Source organism: Electrophorus electricus, chromosome 20, assembly GCF_013358815.1.
Source record: "Electrophorus electricus isolate fEleEle1 chromosome 20, fEleEle1.pri, whole genome shotgun sequence".
Classification (NCBI taxonomy): Eukaryota; Metazoa; Chordata; class Actinopteri; order Gymnotiformes; family Gymnotidae; genus Electrophorus; species Electrophorus electricus.
In genome coordinates this window covers 13,989,255-14,006,368 of record NC_049554.1, presented here as the reverse complement: position 1 = coordinate 14,006,368, position 17,114 = coordinate 13,989,255, and the positions used below count along the sequence as shown (strand labels likewise).

Below are 17,114 nucleotides of genomic sequence, written 5' to 3'. Positions count from 1 at the left end.
GCGAGGCGACCGGAGGGGTCGGGCCCGGAGCCGACGCGCAGGGAGGACACTGTGGAGGTCAAGACGTGCACGAGTGCAGAGCGCACGGGACGGCGATGCTGCTGCAGGCCGGCGGACCGGCGAGGAAGCCGGCTGGGCCGCGGCCTGGTGCATGACTCGCAAAGCGTTTTCCGGATTTTCTTGTTCTTCTGAGCTGGTAGGGATTTTCTGGAACGTCGGACAAAGGTGCGCAAGCAGGAGGGACCGAGCGAGCGTGGAAGCGGGAGGAGGACGACTGCCATCCATGTAAAGTGTTTCGTTTTGGCCTGTCGTCGTCGGCCCTGACATGCACATAGTACATACAGAGATCAAAGTGGTTTTACATCCTGTGACATTCACAAGTTCCAGCGGGAACTGTTAGTCAGACATATGCTTATGTTTATGTGGGTAAAGTTACGCTGCTGTTTCGCACCCAACATTCAGTCAGATATTATTCTGCAGAGAGAGGCCAGCATTTCGCATTAGCACAGAAAAGCTCCTGTTTTCTCTTGCCAGAACGTTCGGTATGTCCTTCTGCTGACCTGTCTTCACATTTTCTTCTCATCCTCTTTTTTTTTTCTAATGATGCTGTCTCTTTTCTCACTCCCTCTTTGCTTTTATAGCTTTCCTGCCTTCTTTTCGGCATTTCTGTACTACACATTCAGTAGCTTTGCTCTGTACCGGCACAGTGGTTGTCATTACAGCCTTCAGTCTTACACGTAATGAAGAAAATGTAATGCCAGGTAGGAGCACAGAGCTCCTCGTAGCCGTGTCTAATGTGAATGTGTTTGTTCAGTGTGACCGTTTAGGTGATTAGTGATTCGACTGCTCATTGAGGAACCTTCTCAAACTCTCACTTCACTAAAACAGTTCTCTCACTGACATCTGACCATTCTGAACAGTTGTACCATTGATTTTCCTATTGGTGACCTAATATTGTTTTAATGGCCAAAATGTGTATAAGATTTATTTTGTGCATGCAGCAGCATGCTTTGGTGTCCTTGCCGTCCAGAAGTTCAGTGATTGGTTTGGTTTAAATTAAGAACTTTCATACCTTTTGTGTGAGCCTAGTATAACTATGTTTAAAATCTATTATCGGTTCATTTTCAGATCTGTGTTAGAGTTACAGTGCATCATTTAAAGTGTGTTTTTTTCTTTTACAAGATGACTGAGGAGAAGACACAATGAGGTCACAACCAGAAACCCAGAGCTGATCAAACGTTGTATTTGTTGAAATGTTTTTTTCCATCAGAATCCAACACATCCGTCTTTTTCATTGGGTTTTTTCTTTTGGAAACTGTTATTTGATGTCTGTTGTGTATATCCCGTAAGATATTGTTTCTAATTTATGACTTTGTCCTGTGAAAAGATCTAAGAAGCGTCTGAAAAAAAAAACCTTAAAACTGCGAATAACACGTCTCAAATTATTTCTCCATGGTTCTTTCTGGCCTTCCGCCGGCTGCCACGGCAGATCCCGAATCTCGTTTCTCTCCTAACAGCCGAAAAGGAACGGTGCAGTGTTCTGTGGTCACCTCTGCCCATTCATCGTGGGCTGGTGTCACTTGCACGACTGAAAGTCGTGATGCGAACATTGTTTAATCCAGTGAAGGGCTTCTGAAATGGATGGCACCGCATGCACGCACAGTTGGAACTGAAACTGCAAGGAAGAAATGTTTTAATTCAATTCATGAAACATGCATTGTGTTCTTCCTTTCCTCAGAATTTATTTCAGCTGACCACAGTTAGACATGAAATAAGACAAGCGTCCACACACATGCGGATGAAGATACGTTTGGAAGAGCCTTTGGAAACATTCGGCCGCTTCATACTAATTAGACAAGTGATTTTTCTTACAATGGGCTAGACTTTAATTAAATTGCTCTTCATAGGAAATGCTTTTTCGTTTCCAGCCAGGCCTGGCTGGTGTCTGGATTAAACTGGTTCATAATGAAATGTCATTAAGTCATGAGGAGTTTGCATATAATAGTTCTGACAGAATGCACATCCAGTAGCTACACTCCTGCACAGCAAACCTAGATAATATAGGACATAATAAGAGTTATCTGTACCTTCATCTGTTGAGTTAAACAACTGATGCACAGTAGCTTTGAAATGTCCATGTACATTAGAGTAGATAGACTGTTTTGTAGTTCTACTTTGCTACAATCATTAACATAGTTAATTTCGAGTATTGTTTTAAGTGTGTTCTAAATAGTTCCTTATGTTTTACCGTATTATTGTTTGTTTTATTTTTGCTGGTGCACTTGAACCAGCAGATGGCGCCATTGTTCTAAAGCGTTCATAAAAAAAACTAAGCTGGGCCTAAATTCCAAGACGACTATATTGACAGCAGTAAATGATTTTATTATGTATTTATATGCAAATATTGTTTGACTAGAACAGCCAGTATGTGCAATGGTAATAAAAGTTTAAAGTATGAGGACAGTTATATATTTGCAGTCAGTTAATACATCTTGCTCAAAAGGACTTTTATTTTTACAGGTACGGTAAATGTACACAAACAAATAAATGTACATTGCCTAAAGCATGAAATTAATATTTAAATGACATTAGACCCATTTGCTACTCTAAATTCAGGTTAGTAATGTTACATTATATATAATTAATAATACAATTAGCTGTTTTAACTTCCTGAAACATCTTTTTAGTTTATGTTTATAGTTTATGTTTATAGTTTATGCTTATAGTTTATATGTTTATAGTTTATATGTTTATAGTTTATGTTTATAGTTTATATGTTTATAGTTTATGTTTATAGTTTATGTTTATAGTTTATATGTTTATAATTTATGTTTATATTTTATATGTTTATAGTTTATGTTTATAGTTTATGTGTTTATAGTTTATGTTTATAGTTTATGTTTATAGTTCCTCTTTCTGTCATCACTCCTCTGACTTTGTTTCTGTGCTTGTGATGGGTCAGTTATATTGTACTTCCCTTTGGATAAGAGTGTGTGTGTGTGTGTGTGTGTGTGTGGGTGTGGGCGGGTGTGTGTGTGTGCGTGTGTGTGCGTGTGTGTGTGTGTGTGTGTGCGTGTGTGGGTGTGTGTGTGCATGTGTGTGTGGGTGTGTGTGTGCGTGCGTGTGCCCCTGTCAAAGTTTTATCTTACCTCAAACTTAAACATTTCTATTTGCACCAAATTACGCTTTAACATGGAAAGGAGTTGCTCATTTCAGGGTTAACGAGCTAAAGGTTTAAAGGTTAAAGTATATGCATAGCAGTGTAACAATAAAGACATGATAAAGAACAATGATAAAGATAAAGTGTTGCTGTATTAAGTGAATGTGTGCAGGGGTAATATATTATATAGAAGAAAAGTCAAAAACATGATCATGTTAATGACCTGTTCAATGTCTTATCAACATCACTCTCACTTTCTGTATAGGAGTGCGAAAGCTTATCCTCTGGGAGTTGCCCGCGGAGTCCCAATAGAGGTATTTCCTTAGCGCGAATGGACCTTTTCCACAGCTTGCCCAGTCTGATTCATTCCCCGAGTGCTGCGCTCTTTCCTTGATTTTGCATGGGTTGCTAATTGCCCAGTAATTGCTTACGTTTCACGTCCCACAAAGCACAGTCACGGTCCCTGCAGTCAGTGCAGTATAAGTCCCAAATCCCATACAGACATGACATCACGTTCAACATCCATCAGGTTGTTTAAACCAGAACTGGTTCAGGGACAGAACTTTCATTTATATCTCTGTTCAAAACTTTGATATGCAAACCTTCAACACTAACCACAACTGTAAGAATCCTCCTGGATGAGCTACGCATGACATGCATGGTGGGTGGGACTAATACACACAGCTGGATGGTGGGTGGGACTAATGCACACCTCATAGATGGGACTGATGCAGACAGCTGCAGCTGGACAACACCAAGGCCTGAGGGTCAGTGAACGGGCCAGTAGAACATTCCTGCTGACTGGAGGTCAGCCTGGCTCTCTGTCCTGTCACAGCCATGGGCAGAAGGTCAACTTCCTGTCAGCGCTTGTATAGGGCAAAGGGACAGCTGGAAGGAAGAACTCACACAGCCACTTGGACAGCTGCAGGACAGGATGAAGATCCTGCTGGGATTATGCATCCCCTCCAAAGTCACTCTTGGTCCCGTCCAAGCACTGTGTTTCGAGTCACGTTCTCATGTAGTCAGCAACACAAAAAAAGAATGTTGCAATTTGGATCATCTATAGTAAAAAGCCTGAGTTGTACTTTTTTAAAAATAATTCCCTATTGTATTTTACTTTTCAAAACATCATTACATGTGAAACACACACACACACACACACACACACACACACACACACACACACACACCAGAGCAAATCTTGCAACTCTCTACATTATGAACAATGGTTGCCAAGTCCCTATAAAACGCCTCTTAGTGTTTCTTTGATTTAACATTAAAACACCTCCTATATATAGGCTACATATGGACCCTGTCAGAGAAAATTTACAGTCAAATGGATCAGCTGAAATAGAGCCATTGTGATCTGCAGAAACTATAATTTCTTCATTATGTCTAGCTTCTTGAGTTTTGAAGTTCCAGCTCCTGTTTACTCTCAGCTATAATACTCATGTGTGCCGATGATAACTGAGCTCATTTAGATGGCATCAGGACAGCGAACAGGAGTTACAGAACTTTCTGCCCTGCTGAGATCAGAGGAGTCCGCCCCAAACAGCAGAAATGTCTTCACATATTCCTTCTAAACCATAACAATGGCAATTAATTATCACAGATCTCTACAAGCATTTTTGTTTGATTTTCTTTTTTAATATTTAGAGGCTCAGAAATATGACAACTAGTTCTACTCTCCATGCATTTGTGTAGCCATTTATAATGGCATCAGCATAGGCTAGAATGGCACTATGTGGCACTGATGCAAGAATTCAGTGGGGGCAGAGTGGGTGTTTGCAGGGACATACTTCCAGTGAGCAGTAACCATACTTCACCCTGTACTGTAAGGGCTGTCAGTATGGACTACTAGAAAGAAACTTCATAGATTATTGGTCTGGGAATGTGTCTGGTTTGTGCGCATTTATAAAGGAAATGATCTGGTGTGTATAAAGACTATGAAATAGAGTTGATTACGTGTATAATTAAATTTACAATTTTGTAAATGGGTGCAGTTTAGCAAGTAATCTGGTAACAAAGAACTTCATACACAAAATCCTGCACAGTACGACAAAGAATATGTTTCGACCTGATAACCACACGCAAGAGCATTCTTGGGAGATTAGTTAATGGTGTGTTAGAAACAGGCTTTACGGAGCCAGAGCGAACACCTCTGAGATATAACAAGTCCACATCCGTGTATTTTATATGCAGCTTGCATTTACACTACCACGTCCAGACAAAAATGAATATGCGGGAAACTTGATCTTTGTCGGACTAGGCGGTGGTGAGTCGGAAGCCAGACTAGACTGTTATACTGTGGAAGAAGGAGTCCTTGAATAAAAAGAGAGAACTGCGCGCTGCCAGGAGTCACTCAGCCCGGTGAGACAATAACGGACAGCTGACTTCAGGAGTGTAACGCTGACGAGAAAACGTCAGCAACTGTCAGTTGTTCTGCCCTTGTGAGCTTTTTTGGGGGACAACTTTTGGACACGTGCCCCGCGGAGATATTTGTCCTGGACGCCGAAGAGCGCGGAGACCGCAGTTGAAGAGGCGCATTTCTCGCCACGATGCGTTTCGTATGATTGCTGTTAGAGGAGCCAAAAAGAAACACGAGGGGAATATTTTTTCTACGGACCTTTCGCAAATGTAAAGGAAAAGCCGGGGCGCAGAATAATGGATGCGTGTCTGAAGCTACTCAGACAAGAGCTGGTGTGTATAGTAAAGAGCAGTTTATTCCAAGTGCCGCTAGGTTTTCTTAAATTTTGCATTTCTCGCATGGTTGCTTTACGCTTTGTACTGATTTAACCGTGGAGCACTAACATATAGGGATGGTAAGGATAAAAGAGAGTTTAAAGGACAGTTGTTTAAAAATGTTTTAAAAGGATGCAGTGTGATAAGGCTGACTCACATAGCCACATCTGTGCCCACTGTAAGAGCCTATTACATTACAATTTTCTCCACAACCACGCCACTTCTCCCAGCGGGTCTGCAAGCATCAATCATTTGACATTTGAATGGTTCACTTGCTGGCATGACAGAAGTTCACTAAAGTGATGTAGCGAGGAACCCACATTAGTTTCTGTTTCTGAAATTGATTGTAAGATTAGATGGTTGGTTAGCACTTTAACTGTGAATTTTTCTTATAAAGTTCCTGCATATTCATACTGAAACAATTAACATGAACAAGTATAAAGACTCTGTAGTAATTCGAGGTAGCCTTTATTGCTGGTAATTTGAGTGCCATGCTCACTAGGGAAGAAGCCTTTCAGAACCTGTGCCAATGTTAATATAATAAGCTACTGTGTTTCCATTAAAATCACTGAATCATCAAAAATCTTTCCCTACACGAATGCCTCTTTAACAACGCCGTTATTAACAATGATATTTAATCCGGAAATTGCACAAGCCGTAGAACTGGGGGAAGTAGCATTAAACACAAGGTCAACGGTTTAGCCCTCTGTGGTCTAGCTGGGTTAGAGGTGAAAGGTCAGAGACCGGGTTGTAACTGACACTTCAGCTGTATTCCAGCCATACATGCCTTACATGTCTTGGTCACCCTTTATGAGGCTGACACAAAACCTGCGGTGAAAGTAGATGTAGATCACTGACTGTAAGTGAACCTGGATTTGCTTGAAAGGATCATTTCCCATTGTCTCCTGCACTGGCTAGATCTGCGATAATCTCTCTCTCTCTCTCTCTCTCTCTCTCTCTCTCTCTCTCTCTCTCTCTCTCTTTCTCTCTTTGAATGCTTGATATCAACCCTCCAGCACCTCTGAGTCTTGGTTCCGCATGATAAAGTGGAGCTGGTGCTGACCAAGAGGAGAACTGAGTGCCTTTGGCACTCGCCACCAGTATTTCCACAGCTCATATACAAATCCCTTGGCAGCAACATAAAGAAATCACTTTAGTAGTAGCAAACTGGTTTAGACTCTCTTTGAAACCATCTACCAATAGGATCTGAGATGTTACCCTCATAACCACAAACGTGGCACAACCCAAAGGCAATGGTGTTGCCAGCTTCTGGAAATGACAGTACTAAATTAGCCGTGCATGTGCCATCTGGCTCTTGGCCCAGCCTAGACAGGCCCCAGGCAGGCGGGCACGCATCGTGCGCCGCCACGGCTGCCGTATCTACGTTCCTAGCATGAGGTGGAGTGCGTGAAGTTGTAGATGTGGTTAGAAGGAAGCGCGGCTCCCTGCCCCTGCTGCCCGGGGAGAGCAGTCTGGCACTAGCACTTCAAACGGCACGCTTCCGCCAGCAATGCCACCTGGCCGTCTGGCTGCCACCCTGGCGGGGTGCTGCCACTCAGTTCGCTTTGTTTTAGGAGAGATGGGTGGCAAAAGAAGGTCAATGTGCCTGTTAAGAGAAGTTCTGGTGTGCTTTGCTCTGTCATTTGTTTGCACAGTGTGGCATCCACCAATCTATACGGCACACAACATATATTACTATAAATTGTAGTGTCTTTTTATTATGCTATTATTTCCTAAGGAGTCTGATTACTTGTTAGTTCCTCACATGCTCCCAGTACTTTAACCTTACTGACTTGGCTAATTCAATACTGTCTGTGAAGCACAAGTGTGAACACAAGGAGAGGTTGATGAGGACAGGCGGGAGGAATGCCACTCAAAGACATGACCTCTGACCTGTCCACAGCTCAAGGCTAATTTGGTCTACGAGGTGGGATCTGCTCCCGGCGGGATGACTGCTGAATAAATAAGCCAAATAAGCATCACCGTTACCGCTGTTTCTCCTAATAGCCAACATGAATCAAACGACCTAATAGGATTATTATATTTTGTGTTTCGGTGCCACCCAAAGTTCTCCCAAAACATTTCGGGTTGTACTTTGTCAACCTCATACGGCAAAGGAGTAGCAAATGTGGGTTCTTTTTTTAAACTCGACCCATCTGACCTCCTAATGTCTGGCATGCTTTAGGCCGTGCATTCACAGGGAGCAGCATCTGCAGGCTGGAACAGGGAAGCACCGGTATCCTGCATGTGCAGGACATGCCCGGGGACTGATTCTCAGCCAGGCCTCGGTCCGGGCAGATTTAGACAGATTTTGCAGCAGTAGCAGGGTCATTTCCTAAATGTGTTTATTTGTTAGTATGCTAGTCTGTATGATTTTTGCCCGTGGTGAGCTTAACGATCATTTGGATAGAGAGATTAAGATAGAGTGAAAGGCTTTCCCTAAAGCCTGATCTTTTACTCTCTGGGGTGATTTAGGACGGAGCAGGTAGCAGATAGGCTTCGTGAATCTTAGTGACTCTCACACACCAACTTCAATCAACTTTAATGTACATAAACATTTTGGCATCAATACATAAACTTTAGCTGATATCAGAGAGTGTTTAGTAAACACAAACCCTAGATATTTGATTATGCTGTTTAAAAAGTGACAGTAACATACTAGATCTACAGATTAGCATAATTTGTGTTTAATCAGATGTTTTAGTTTCGGTTGTCATACAGTTTATGTACATTTGCACAGCTCCATATCACAGGGTACAGTGACGGTTAGTGCAACTTGCCCATGTCTAAGTGAATTACTGCTCCCAAAATGAGGTCCTTCAGGAAACTGTCAATTAGAGCACCTCCCAGTGTCAAGGGCTCCAATACAGAGGTATGGTTGCACTTGCACACACACACACACACACACACACACACACACACACACACACACACACACACACACACACACACACACACAGCAGATCAGTGCAGAGACATTCTCCATCCCCATGGGTCAGATCTCATTTCCACTCACAACCCAAATGCTAAACGACACAACATTCATTTTTAATGAGTGGGACCGTGAAGTGTGTGCTGGAGCTTTGAGAGCTCGCATCATCTCAGCGGCTTAATTTTCTGCATTCCAAAATATTCACCCTGAATGGTCCTGGTAACTCTTACGACTTACCACACAGTCCTCTATAAATGCCCTCATCAGTCTCTGTGACTGCCTTCTTCAAATGTGTTCATGTTTGTGTGGGGGTCTGCTGGGTATGTTTGCACTCTATTTTGCTTTTTCATGGATCCAGTGAAAGATGCTTTTCAGTCCTGCCATACATGCATGTTTAAATATGCCCTGTGCATATGCATGTGTGTTCAAACACACCCCGTGTCACCCATGTGAGTGATTTTATTGCCCTGTTTTGAAATCTGTTGTTTTCCCAGTGGTTTGCATTTGCATGTTCATTAATGAAGCATGTTAAAAGCACTTTCTCCAGGTTAATCTAGGGGAGGCTATTACTAGACCAAGCCTGGCTTCTCGCTCCCTGCACATCACCGGGGGGAGTAAACATCCGGACTGACGCGGGGAAATGCCACAGTCCTAGAGGGAGTGATAGCAGAACCTGATTTAATAAGTAAAACATGCGCTATACTGTGGTGGTCCTCCTAGTGCCGCTGTGTCTGGGTGCAATCGCTGCTCTCATGTGCTTGGCCGCTGTCCGTACACATGGTGATTAACATAGGGCACAGGCTAAGAATTACATTCATTACGCAAAGTAGGTTATTGAAGTGACACGCCCTATTGAGCCCACTTGTGAGATGAGTTCAGCAATGTTGGTTGATTTCTGCGTAATAGTCCAACCGATCGTGCATGTCCAGGGCTCAAAAAGTCTGGAGTCAGTGGGTGAGAAAATAAAAGTCCCAGCATTGGGTTCATATATAAATTATATTCTTGGACTTTTGTATGTGAAAGTGTTACTGAATCAATGAAGAGCAGTGTTTCTGGGAGTTTTGCAGTAAGCATTTGTTAAGGCAGAGTACAATATTTCATGTGCTAATGTACATGGTATTACCCAAGCAAACAGCAGTTACGTACTATTATCCTCATAAAGATGTGCAATTATCCCTAATGAAACGGCCTATGTGTGCAAAACGCTGGATGGAGTTGAGCAGCTGGTGGTCGTTATTGCATGTTATCTTTCTATAAAGCCAAATGTGCCATATATCATAAAAACCTCAGTGATTCAAAAACAGATTTATAGGATATAGGAAATTTATAGATATAGCTTCCCCCCCCCCCCCATTGTTTTCATATGACACTGGATTTGGCTTTGCCTAGGATATGACTTATCCTATGCCAACTAGGCTTGCTTGATTAGTTAAGCCACATGAAGTGTTAGCAGTACTAGACTATAGTGTTTATACTGACTGTCCAAGCGACTCACATACAGAAATGACTATAAATTAACCACAGATCGATAATATGAAAATAATCTGCCCTAAAATGACAATTATGACTATTTCCTAACTTTTATATGGCCTCTTCTATGATTGATGTATTCCCATTTTTGAGAGAATCCTTTAACTGTACGAAGGGAGGGTAACACACAACCGCCTAACATATGGCAGATACCCCCCTCCCTACTGCTGAAACTCTCACTCATGTTTGTCTATTGATTATGCTTGAGTGAACCAGCCCCTCTGTTGGGGATTAAAGTCTAGACGTTCTTATTGGGTGCCAGGGCAGGGCAAGGCCTCCAATTGGCAGAGAGCTGCATATAGCGGTGATAGACTTAGCCTTGGAAAGGTGAGAAGACCAGAGGCTGACAGCACTCCCAGAGGAGAGAGAGAAAACCCCTCAGTCAAAGCTTGTGCAGGGTAAGCTGATAGCTCTTTGTGTTTGCATTACTGATATATGCTTCGAGTTGCAATGAAAGGCAATCAAGGGATAATGTTGCATTCAGCCAGGCAAGGGCAAAAAAAACAGTGCTTGCACAGCAAATGGGGCACTTTTCATGTTAACTAATCACGTTGTTGCTTTCTTTATTCTTCCACGTCTGCCTTCTGTAGCTGTCCATGACAGAAGCTGGTGATGGGCTTCATGATCAGATGCTCTCCATGATGGGTGCTCTGCAAGAACTCAAACTCCTCCAAGTCCAAACTGCACTTGAGCAACTGGAGCTCTCTGGGAAATCTAGAGCAACATCTCAAGCACCAGCCAATTCCGAGGAACAGCGATGCAACATATTTAAGGTTGCTAGGAGGCAAGAAAAACAGGGACATCCCCAGAACCCCCACAGCTGCATCACCGGAACTTCACCATCCGCATCCAGCATGGGGAGTGAAAGCACAGCTTTACCCAGGAGGATCTCTGGATGGTCCACTCCACGGGTGGAATACTGCAGCCCCAGTGTGTGCCAACCGTCCATGGATCAGCACGCCAAAGGACAGAACTCGATCCAACCATCAGAACTATCACCAGCAGATCTGTCTGGGATTCTCCACAGCCTGTCCCGAGAAGGTCCATCACTGGACAACAACTACACAGAGGACAGCTTTGACAGATCCCGCGACTGGACCTCTACCCTCATGAGCTGCAGCCGTAATCGTCAGCCTCTAGTTCTGGGAGACAACGTTCTTGCCGACCTGGTGGGCAACTGGCTGGACCTGCCCGACCTGGAGAAAGAAGCGGAGTTTGGACTCTGTGGATCAGACTGTCCGACTTGTCCTCTCCAATTGGGCCGACCGCAAGAGCTCAGCAAGAGGTTCTCGCTGACCGGCAACCTCTTCAAGAAGCTCCTGCGTAGTGTGAGACCTGATCGGGAGAAACTACTGAAGCAGAAACCAGGCTGGATGCCACCGCGTAGTGACAGAGAGGCAGAACTCGTCAAACGACCCAAGAAAGCAGCCAAGGCAAAGGGCAGCTTCTACCTGCCATTCTGGAGTGGATCTCAGCAAGCAAAAGGGAGTGCCTTCCACCAGCCGCCAGATGACAAAACCCACTTCTTAGAACTCTACATAGACGGGAAGCTTGGAGAGCCAATGGAAAAGGTTCAGCCTTTGTTTGACTACAGCACAGCCGTTTGGGTGTAGCAGGGCTTCTATGGAGAATTGAAAACAGCTAAAAATTGTGTACAATTTTCAGACTAAAATTTAATTTGAATGTTATACCTGACAATCTGATAGAGCTTTCAGGGTGTAAAAATTTTTCCTCTCATGTATACCAACTGCCTGCATTTAACCAATTTAACTAATTTAACTAATAGACCTTTTATGCCAAGCTTTCAATCCAAAAGAGGCTTGTCATGTTAATTACCCATGTTATTTAACCAGTTAACGTTGTTAATTAACCATGTCTAGCCCTGTTAAAATTGACCCAAGCACTGGTGCAAAGGAGTCTACGAGCTGGACATAAGGCCACATGGGACACTTAGTGGAAAAAAAAAATCATAGAAAAAGCATAAAAATCATAAAACATTAAGTAGCTGGCTTTGTAGCTAGCCGGTTAAAATGTTAGAAATTGTGGTTATATTTAATCTGAATGCTAATTTAATTCAGCTGGATTTTGTTTTAAAGAAATTACATTCACATGTATTCATTTGGCATATGCATTTATCCAGTGGCCTATAACTGGAGCTAAATAAGATGCAAGCATAGTGCTGAATATAGGAGTTGATTTTAATACCAGTGCTGTTACAGCCAACCAAGGTTTCCCTAAGCCATCAGATACAAATGCGTCACGGTTATAGAAAGTCTGACCGTTATGAGTGAGGATTAGGGTTTACTACTGTGCGGTGCAAAGGTGCTATAAGATACATGACAATCAGAGCAAGATTTGGGTAAAAAAAAACAAAAAAACAGTCATACAGTGTGTGTGAAAATGGCTCAACGTGGGTCAATGATTTGGTGTTACAGTCATGCAAAATTGAAATACCAGGCCTTGATATCATAAGAAGTTACTCCTGACTGGTACTATAAAACTGCTTGGTACATGTTTACATTTGGGTCTGTTTTCTGAGGTTGTGGTACACACATCGAGAGTGAGACATTTTGGGAACGTCTGTCTTCACACGTTTACACAAGCCACTGTCTTTAGTACCTGGGGGCTCCAGAACCACTTGTTAATCCACAGCAGACTCCACTTTTGACATCACGTGTGCTCATATGAAGATAAGAGCTTTCTGAGGAGGAAGCAGGACTGGGAAATGCACAAATGTTTATATCAACCCGGTGACCCTGCTCTCGGCAATATAAATCATAACAGAAACAGCATTCCACGAGTATATGCTCTGATAAAAGCCAGTGATCACATCTGACCCGTTCACTGTAATCTCTATTTAAAAGCAGATTATAACACCTGAGGACAATTTTATCCTACATTATCCTTTTTTAATCCTAATAACTGATAGTATTGGGAATAAGAGGCTAGATGTAAGCAGTCTATTTCTCAGTCAGCAGAAGGTGAAGGGCTCATCTTGGCCAAAAAAAAAAAAATCAATCACAGTTCAAAAATGACTCCTAATCCTGAGTTATTAGTCTTATTCCTCAGCACGGGATCTTTGGACTATATCATGCACGCATCATTTCAGAAAGTTCACTAAAATGCTATGACTTTATAGGCTCTGTTTGAAGTCATGGTTAAAGCACAAAGAACCTAAGATTATTAACACAAGAGTACATGGAGAGGAAAATCATCAGAGAGGATTTTGTAGCCAAACACTGAAAGTAAGCAAAGACATGATGTAAAACTGTTAAATGCCAAAACCGAAGAGCCATTCTGAGTTCTGAGGTTTATAAGGAACTTGCCAAACAGTTCTGTTTCATAATTAGAGAGTACTTCCTTTCGAAATATTTGTAGGTTAGAGTTTAATTTTGCTGGGCGAAGTTAACCTAAGCATCAGAGCTCCATAAAATGAAATGCTGTTTTGTGTTTATTTTGTGTGGTATTTGCTGTGTGTTATTTTTAATGATTTCTTGAAGTTGTTCTGTGATACTGGAACATTACAGCTGTATCCCAAGAGCTTCCGCATGCCACAATTTCAATAAAGAGGTCTCAAATTAATTAGATTTTTTAAATGACAGTCAATCATTCATTAAACCTATGTAATTAGGCAGTCTTGCATTCTGTTTGGTCCACTATGGGTAGGTAAAATGTCGAACAGATTTGAGATTCCTATTCCAGCACTGTATGCCTTACTGGAACAGCTTCTAACCTGGCACAGAAAAAGAGGAGCCTTCCACCTACAGGTTGGCAACATGACTACATATTACAGCTCCTGCAGTGAATTATGTCACAACATTCTTGGATTAACACAGGGGCGTCATCAATACTTTTAAGAATACTAACCCGCAGGTTGACCATAAACACAAAAAACACTCACGTGACTGTGTAAAGGCCTCAGACTCTGTTTCTGTTGAAGATTTGGATTCCTTTCCAAAATGACCAGTGCAAACTAAAACTGTCGATACAGACATACATAGCTGATAGAATATTAGTCTGTTTTACCAAAATTGCATTTTAGATATTCATATATTTAGGATGAATTGATGTAGCTCCACTGCAGCGTCTTCTTTAGAAGTTTACTTTTGTCAACAGTCAAACCATTGCACTTGTTTTTTTAAATGCTGCACTACTGATTTGCTGACGCACTGACTGACTTAATGTCGTGATAGACATTGTGCATCATGAAAATGTCTTCCAGTATTTTGATAGTCTTTTTTTGCCTCATCAGCACTGATTACATTCACTTCCACCCAAGTTTGCCAGACACACTTCCTTCACTGGTCCTTCTGCAATTTTGAGTCAACAAGTATTGCACTACCTCAGAGAAACCGTTTGATCAGGCATTCGAGTTAAAAAGAAAACCCTTTTCACACTGCATGTTTCTCTCACTTGCTTTCACGTTCCACTACACAGACAGACACACACACACACACACACACACACACACACCCAGTGGTGTAACACTGCATTTAGTACAGCATCAGACCTTTTTAATCAGGTGTGGTGAAAGCAGATCTGCTGTACCTGTGTGCGACGTGGCCACGGACATCACTGGCCTCACTGCTACAGTATACTGTCACACCCTGACAAGGACGTGTGACCATTTCACATGGCAAAGGTCCTGGCACACTTAAACTGTGGAGAACAAATACAGACAGTTTATCTCCTTACAGATTTTTGAAGAATATCTTGACTGTCCCTCAAATTCACGTTGCCTTTATGAAATCACGTCCTCAGGCGTCTGCGTTCACTGAAAATGAGCCCTGGAACTGAAAGGACAAGTTTCACGATAGGTTTTATGGCCACGATTGTCAAGCGTTGAATAATATGAAAGGTATAAGCACTATGGTTTAAAATGTAGTAAAATTTACTTTCTAGTACAATTGTTTTCTATTTATTTCTATTTCGCCTTTTACAAAAAATTCTAGAAACATTTCCATATTCTGTTATAAGACATAACACTATCTCTCTCATTTGCACAGGGATCATATTTAAGTAGATAAAAAGACTTACAAGGTTTTTTTTAAGTGTGTACATTCCCTTGTGACCAGATCTTCCATTACTGCTGTAATGATTAGGAAAAGATGAATACAGCATTGTCACTGATATCACGCGCCTCATCAATAGCATTAGTACCCCATATGTTTAACTACTCTCAAAGGTCAGCAATGAACCAAATGCACAGTTCGTTCATTTAAATTTGTAAAGCAAGCATTCATAGCACCCAGGTGCATGGCTGGATAGGAACTATAGACTCTTCTGTCCGAGAGCCAGGAACCTGCAGCTGTCCTCCCCCCCACCGATCCCCCTCCTCTCTCTGTTACTCCAGAGAGAGAGAGAGAGAGAGAGAGAGAGAGAGAGAGAGAGAGAGAGAGAGAGAGAGAGAGAGAGAGAGAGAGAGAGAGAGAGAGAGAGAGAGAGAGAGAGAGAGAGAGAGAGAGAGAGAGAGAGAGAGAGAGAGAGAGAGAGAGAGAGAGAGAGAGAGAGGCAAAGCTGTGGGTACTTACTTGCTGGCTTGTGGTCTACTTCTTTAACACCTCCCCATCCCCTGATGTGTCTGGTCTCACTGGCTACACCAGCTGTTGTTCCCTCGCAGCCTGCAGGACTAGGCCACAAAGCTCCGGCTCTGGAACATGACCCAGTCTAGAAAGCACGTGGCCCTCCACAGGCGATGGTGTGGGGCTGCATTTTCATAATGATGGAAATTAAATGATAATAGTGGGGAAACATGTTTTTGGAGAAATCTTACAAATTCATTCTTCAAATTCTCCAAATCTTACAAACTCTTCCTTCAGAATGTAAATACTGATATTTTAGTTTTCTATAGCACATTATTTACTTGACAGAAAAAGTGGATTTTACACAGACGTAAAATAACCTTCAGCGTGAGTTAGTTGTTCAGGAAAGACTACCAAGTCTTATTACTTAAACATATTTGCCATGCCTAGTGAATTTAGATTAATAAGCAGTAATTTGTCTTATTTAAACTTACTGGTAAGTGATTGGTATCAAAGATCAGCAACACCATGAACAAAGACATGGCTCAGTGGGCCATCGTACCGTCTGCAAAGAACTTCCTTAACTTCGGCTGCTTCTCTATCTGGTGAGTTTATAATTGCTCTTTAAAGTTGTTGGCTGCCCACATAGATACCTTTGGTTGCTTTGTGCATCCTTACTTTATGGCTGGCTGTTGATTAGTATAGCAGGATGGCTAACGTTGCATGGTAAGTAGGTCCGAGTTGCACCGGCCAGAGCTTTTTCTACCGATGCCGACTAGTTCTCCATCATTAAAGATATGCCCTGATCTTTTCTGCTTTGGAGTGTTTCTGGTTGGTCTACGGTGTTCTGGTACACGTCAGAACGCCACAGCCTCTGTTCCTGCCATCATCTGGAACCTTCTACCTACATGCTATGCCAGTCACTTGGCATTGTTCTCCACCCCTGATATATTCATCGCTCCTACAGACCTCACTTCTCTACCTACCACTTGTCTGACTCTGCTATGCCTGTTTTCTGGACAAATAGACGACACCAGCGAACCTACCCCCCCACCCACTGCACTCAGAGAATTGACTGATGTTCTTTGCCCTCTGCCTTGCTCCGTTTCCCCTCCACCTTGGGAAAACTCTAGGAATAATAAACTTAACTTGGCATGGCTCAACTGTCTCTCCCTCATGGATAAAGCCTCCATATGACAACCTCATTGTTCAAAACCAAATTTGATTA

The 17,114-nt window shown here is 42.4% G+C and overlaps 1 protein-coding gene across 2 annotated transcripts; it reads left to right on the top strand.

The window, feature by feature from the left end:
- The first annotated feature begins 5,538 nt into the window (after nt 1-5,538).
- On the top strand, nt 5,539-13,906 carry LOC113586726 (PAK4-inhibitor INKA2-like). Of its 2 annotated transcripts, XM_035520455.1 has the most exons (3): nt 5,539-5,860; nt 10,627-10,762; nt 10,955-13,906. In XM_035520455.1, the coding sequence occupies exon 3, from the start codon at nt 10,961-10,963 to the stop codon at nt 11,975-11,977; it is 1,017 nt and encodes a 338-aa protein (XP_035376348.1). In that variant the 5' UTR covers nt 5,539-5,860; nt 10,627-10,762; nt 10,955-10,960; the 3' UTR covers nt 11,978-13,906. The 2 variants fall into 2 exon arrangements, with proteins under 2 accessions (XP_035376348.1, XP_026880873.2); XM_027025072.2 differs by lacking the exon at nt 10,627-10,762.
- The last annotated feature ends 3,208 nt before the right edge of the window (nt 13,907-17,114 follow it).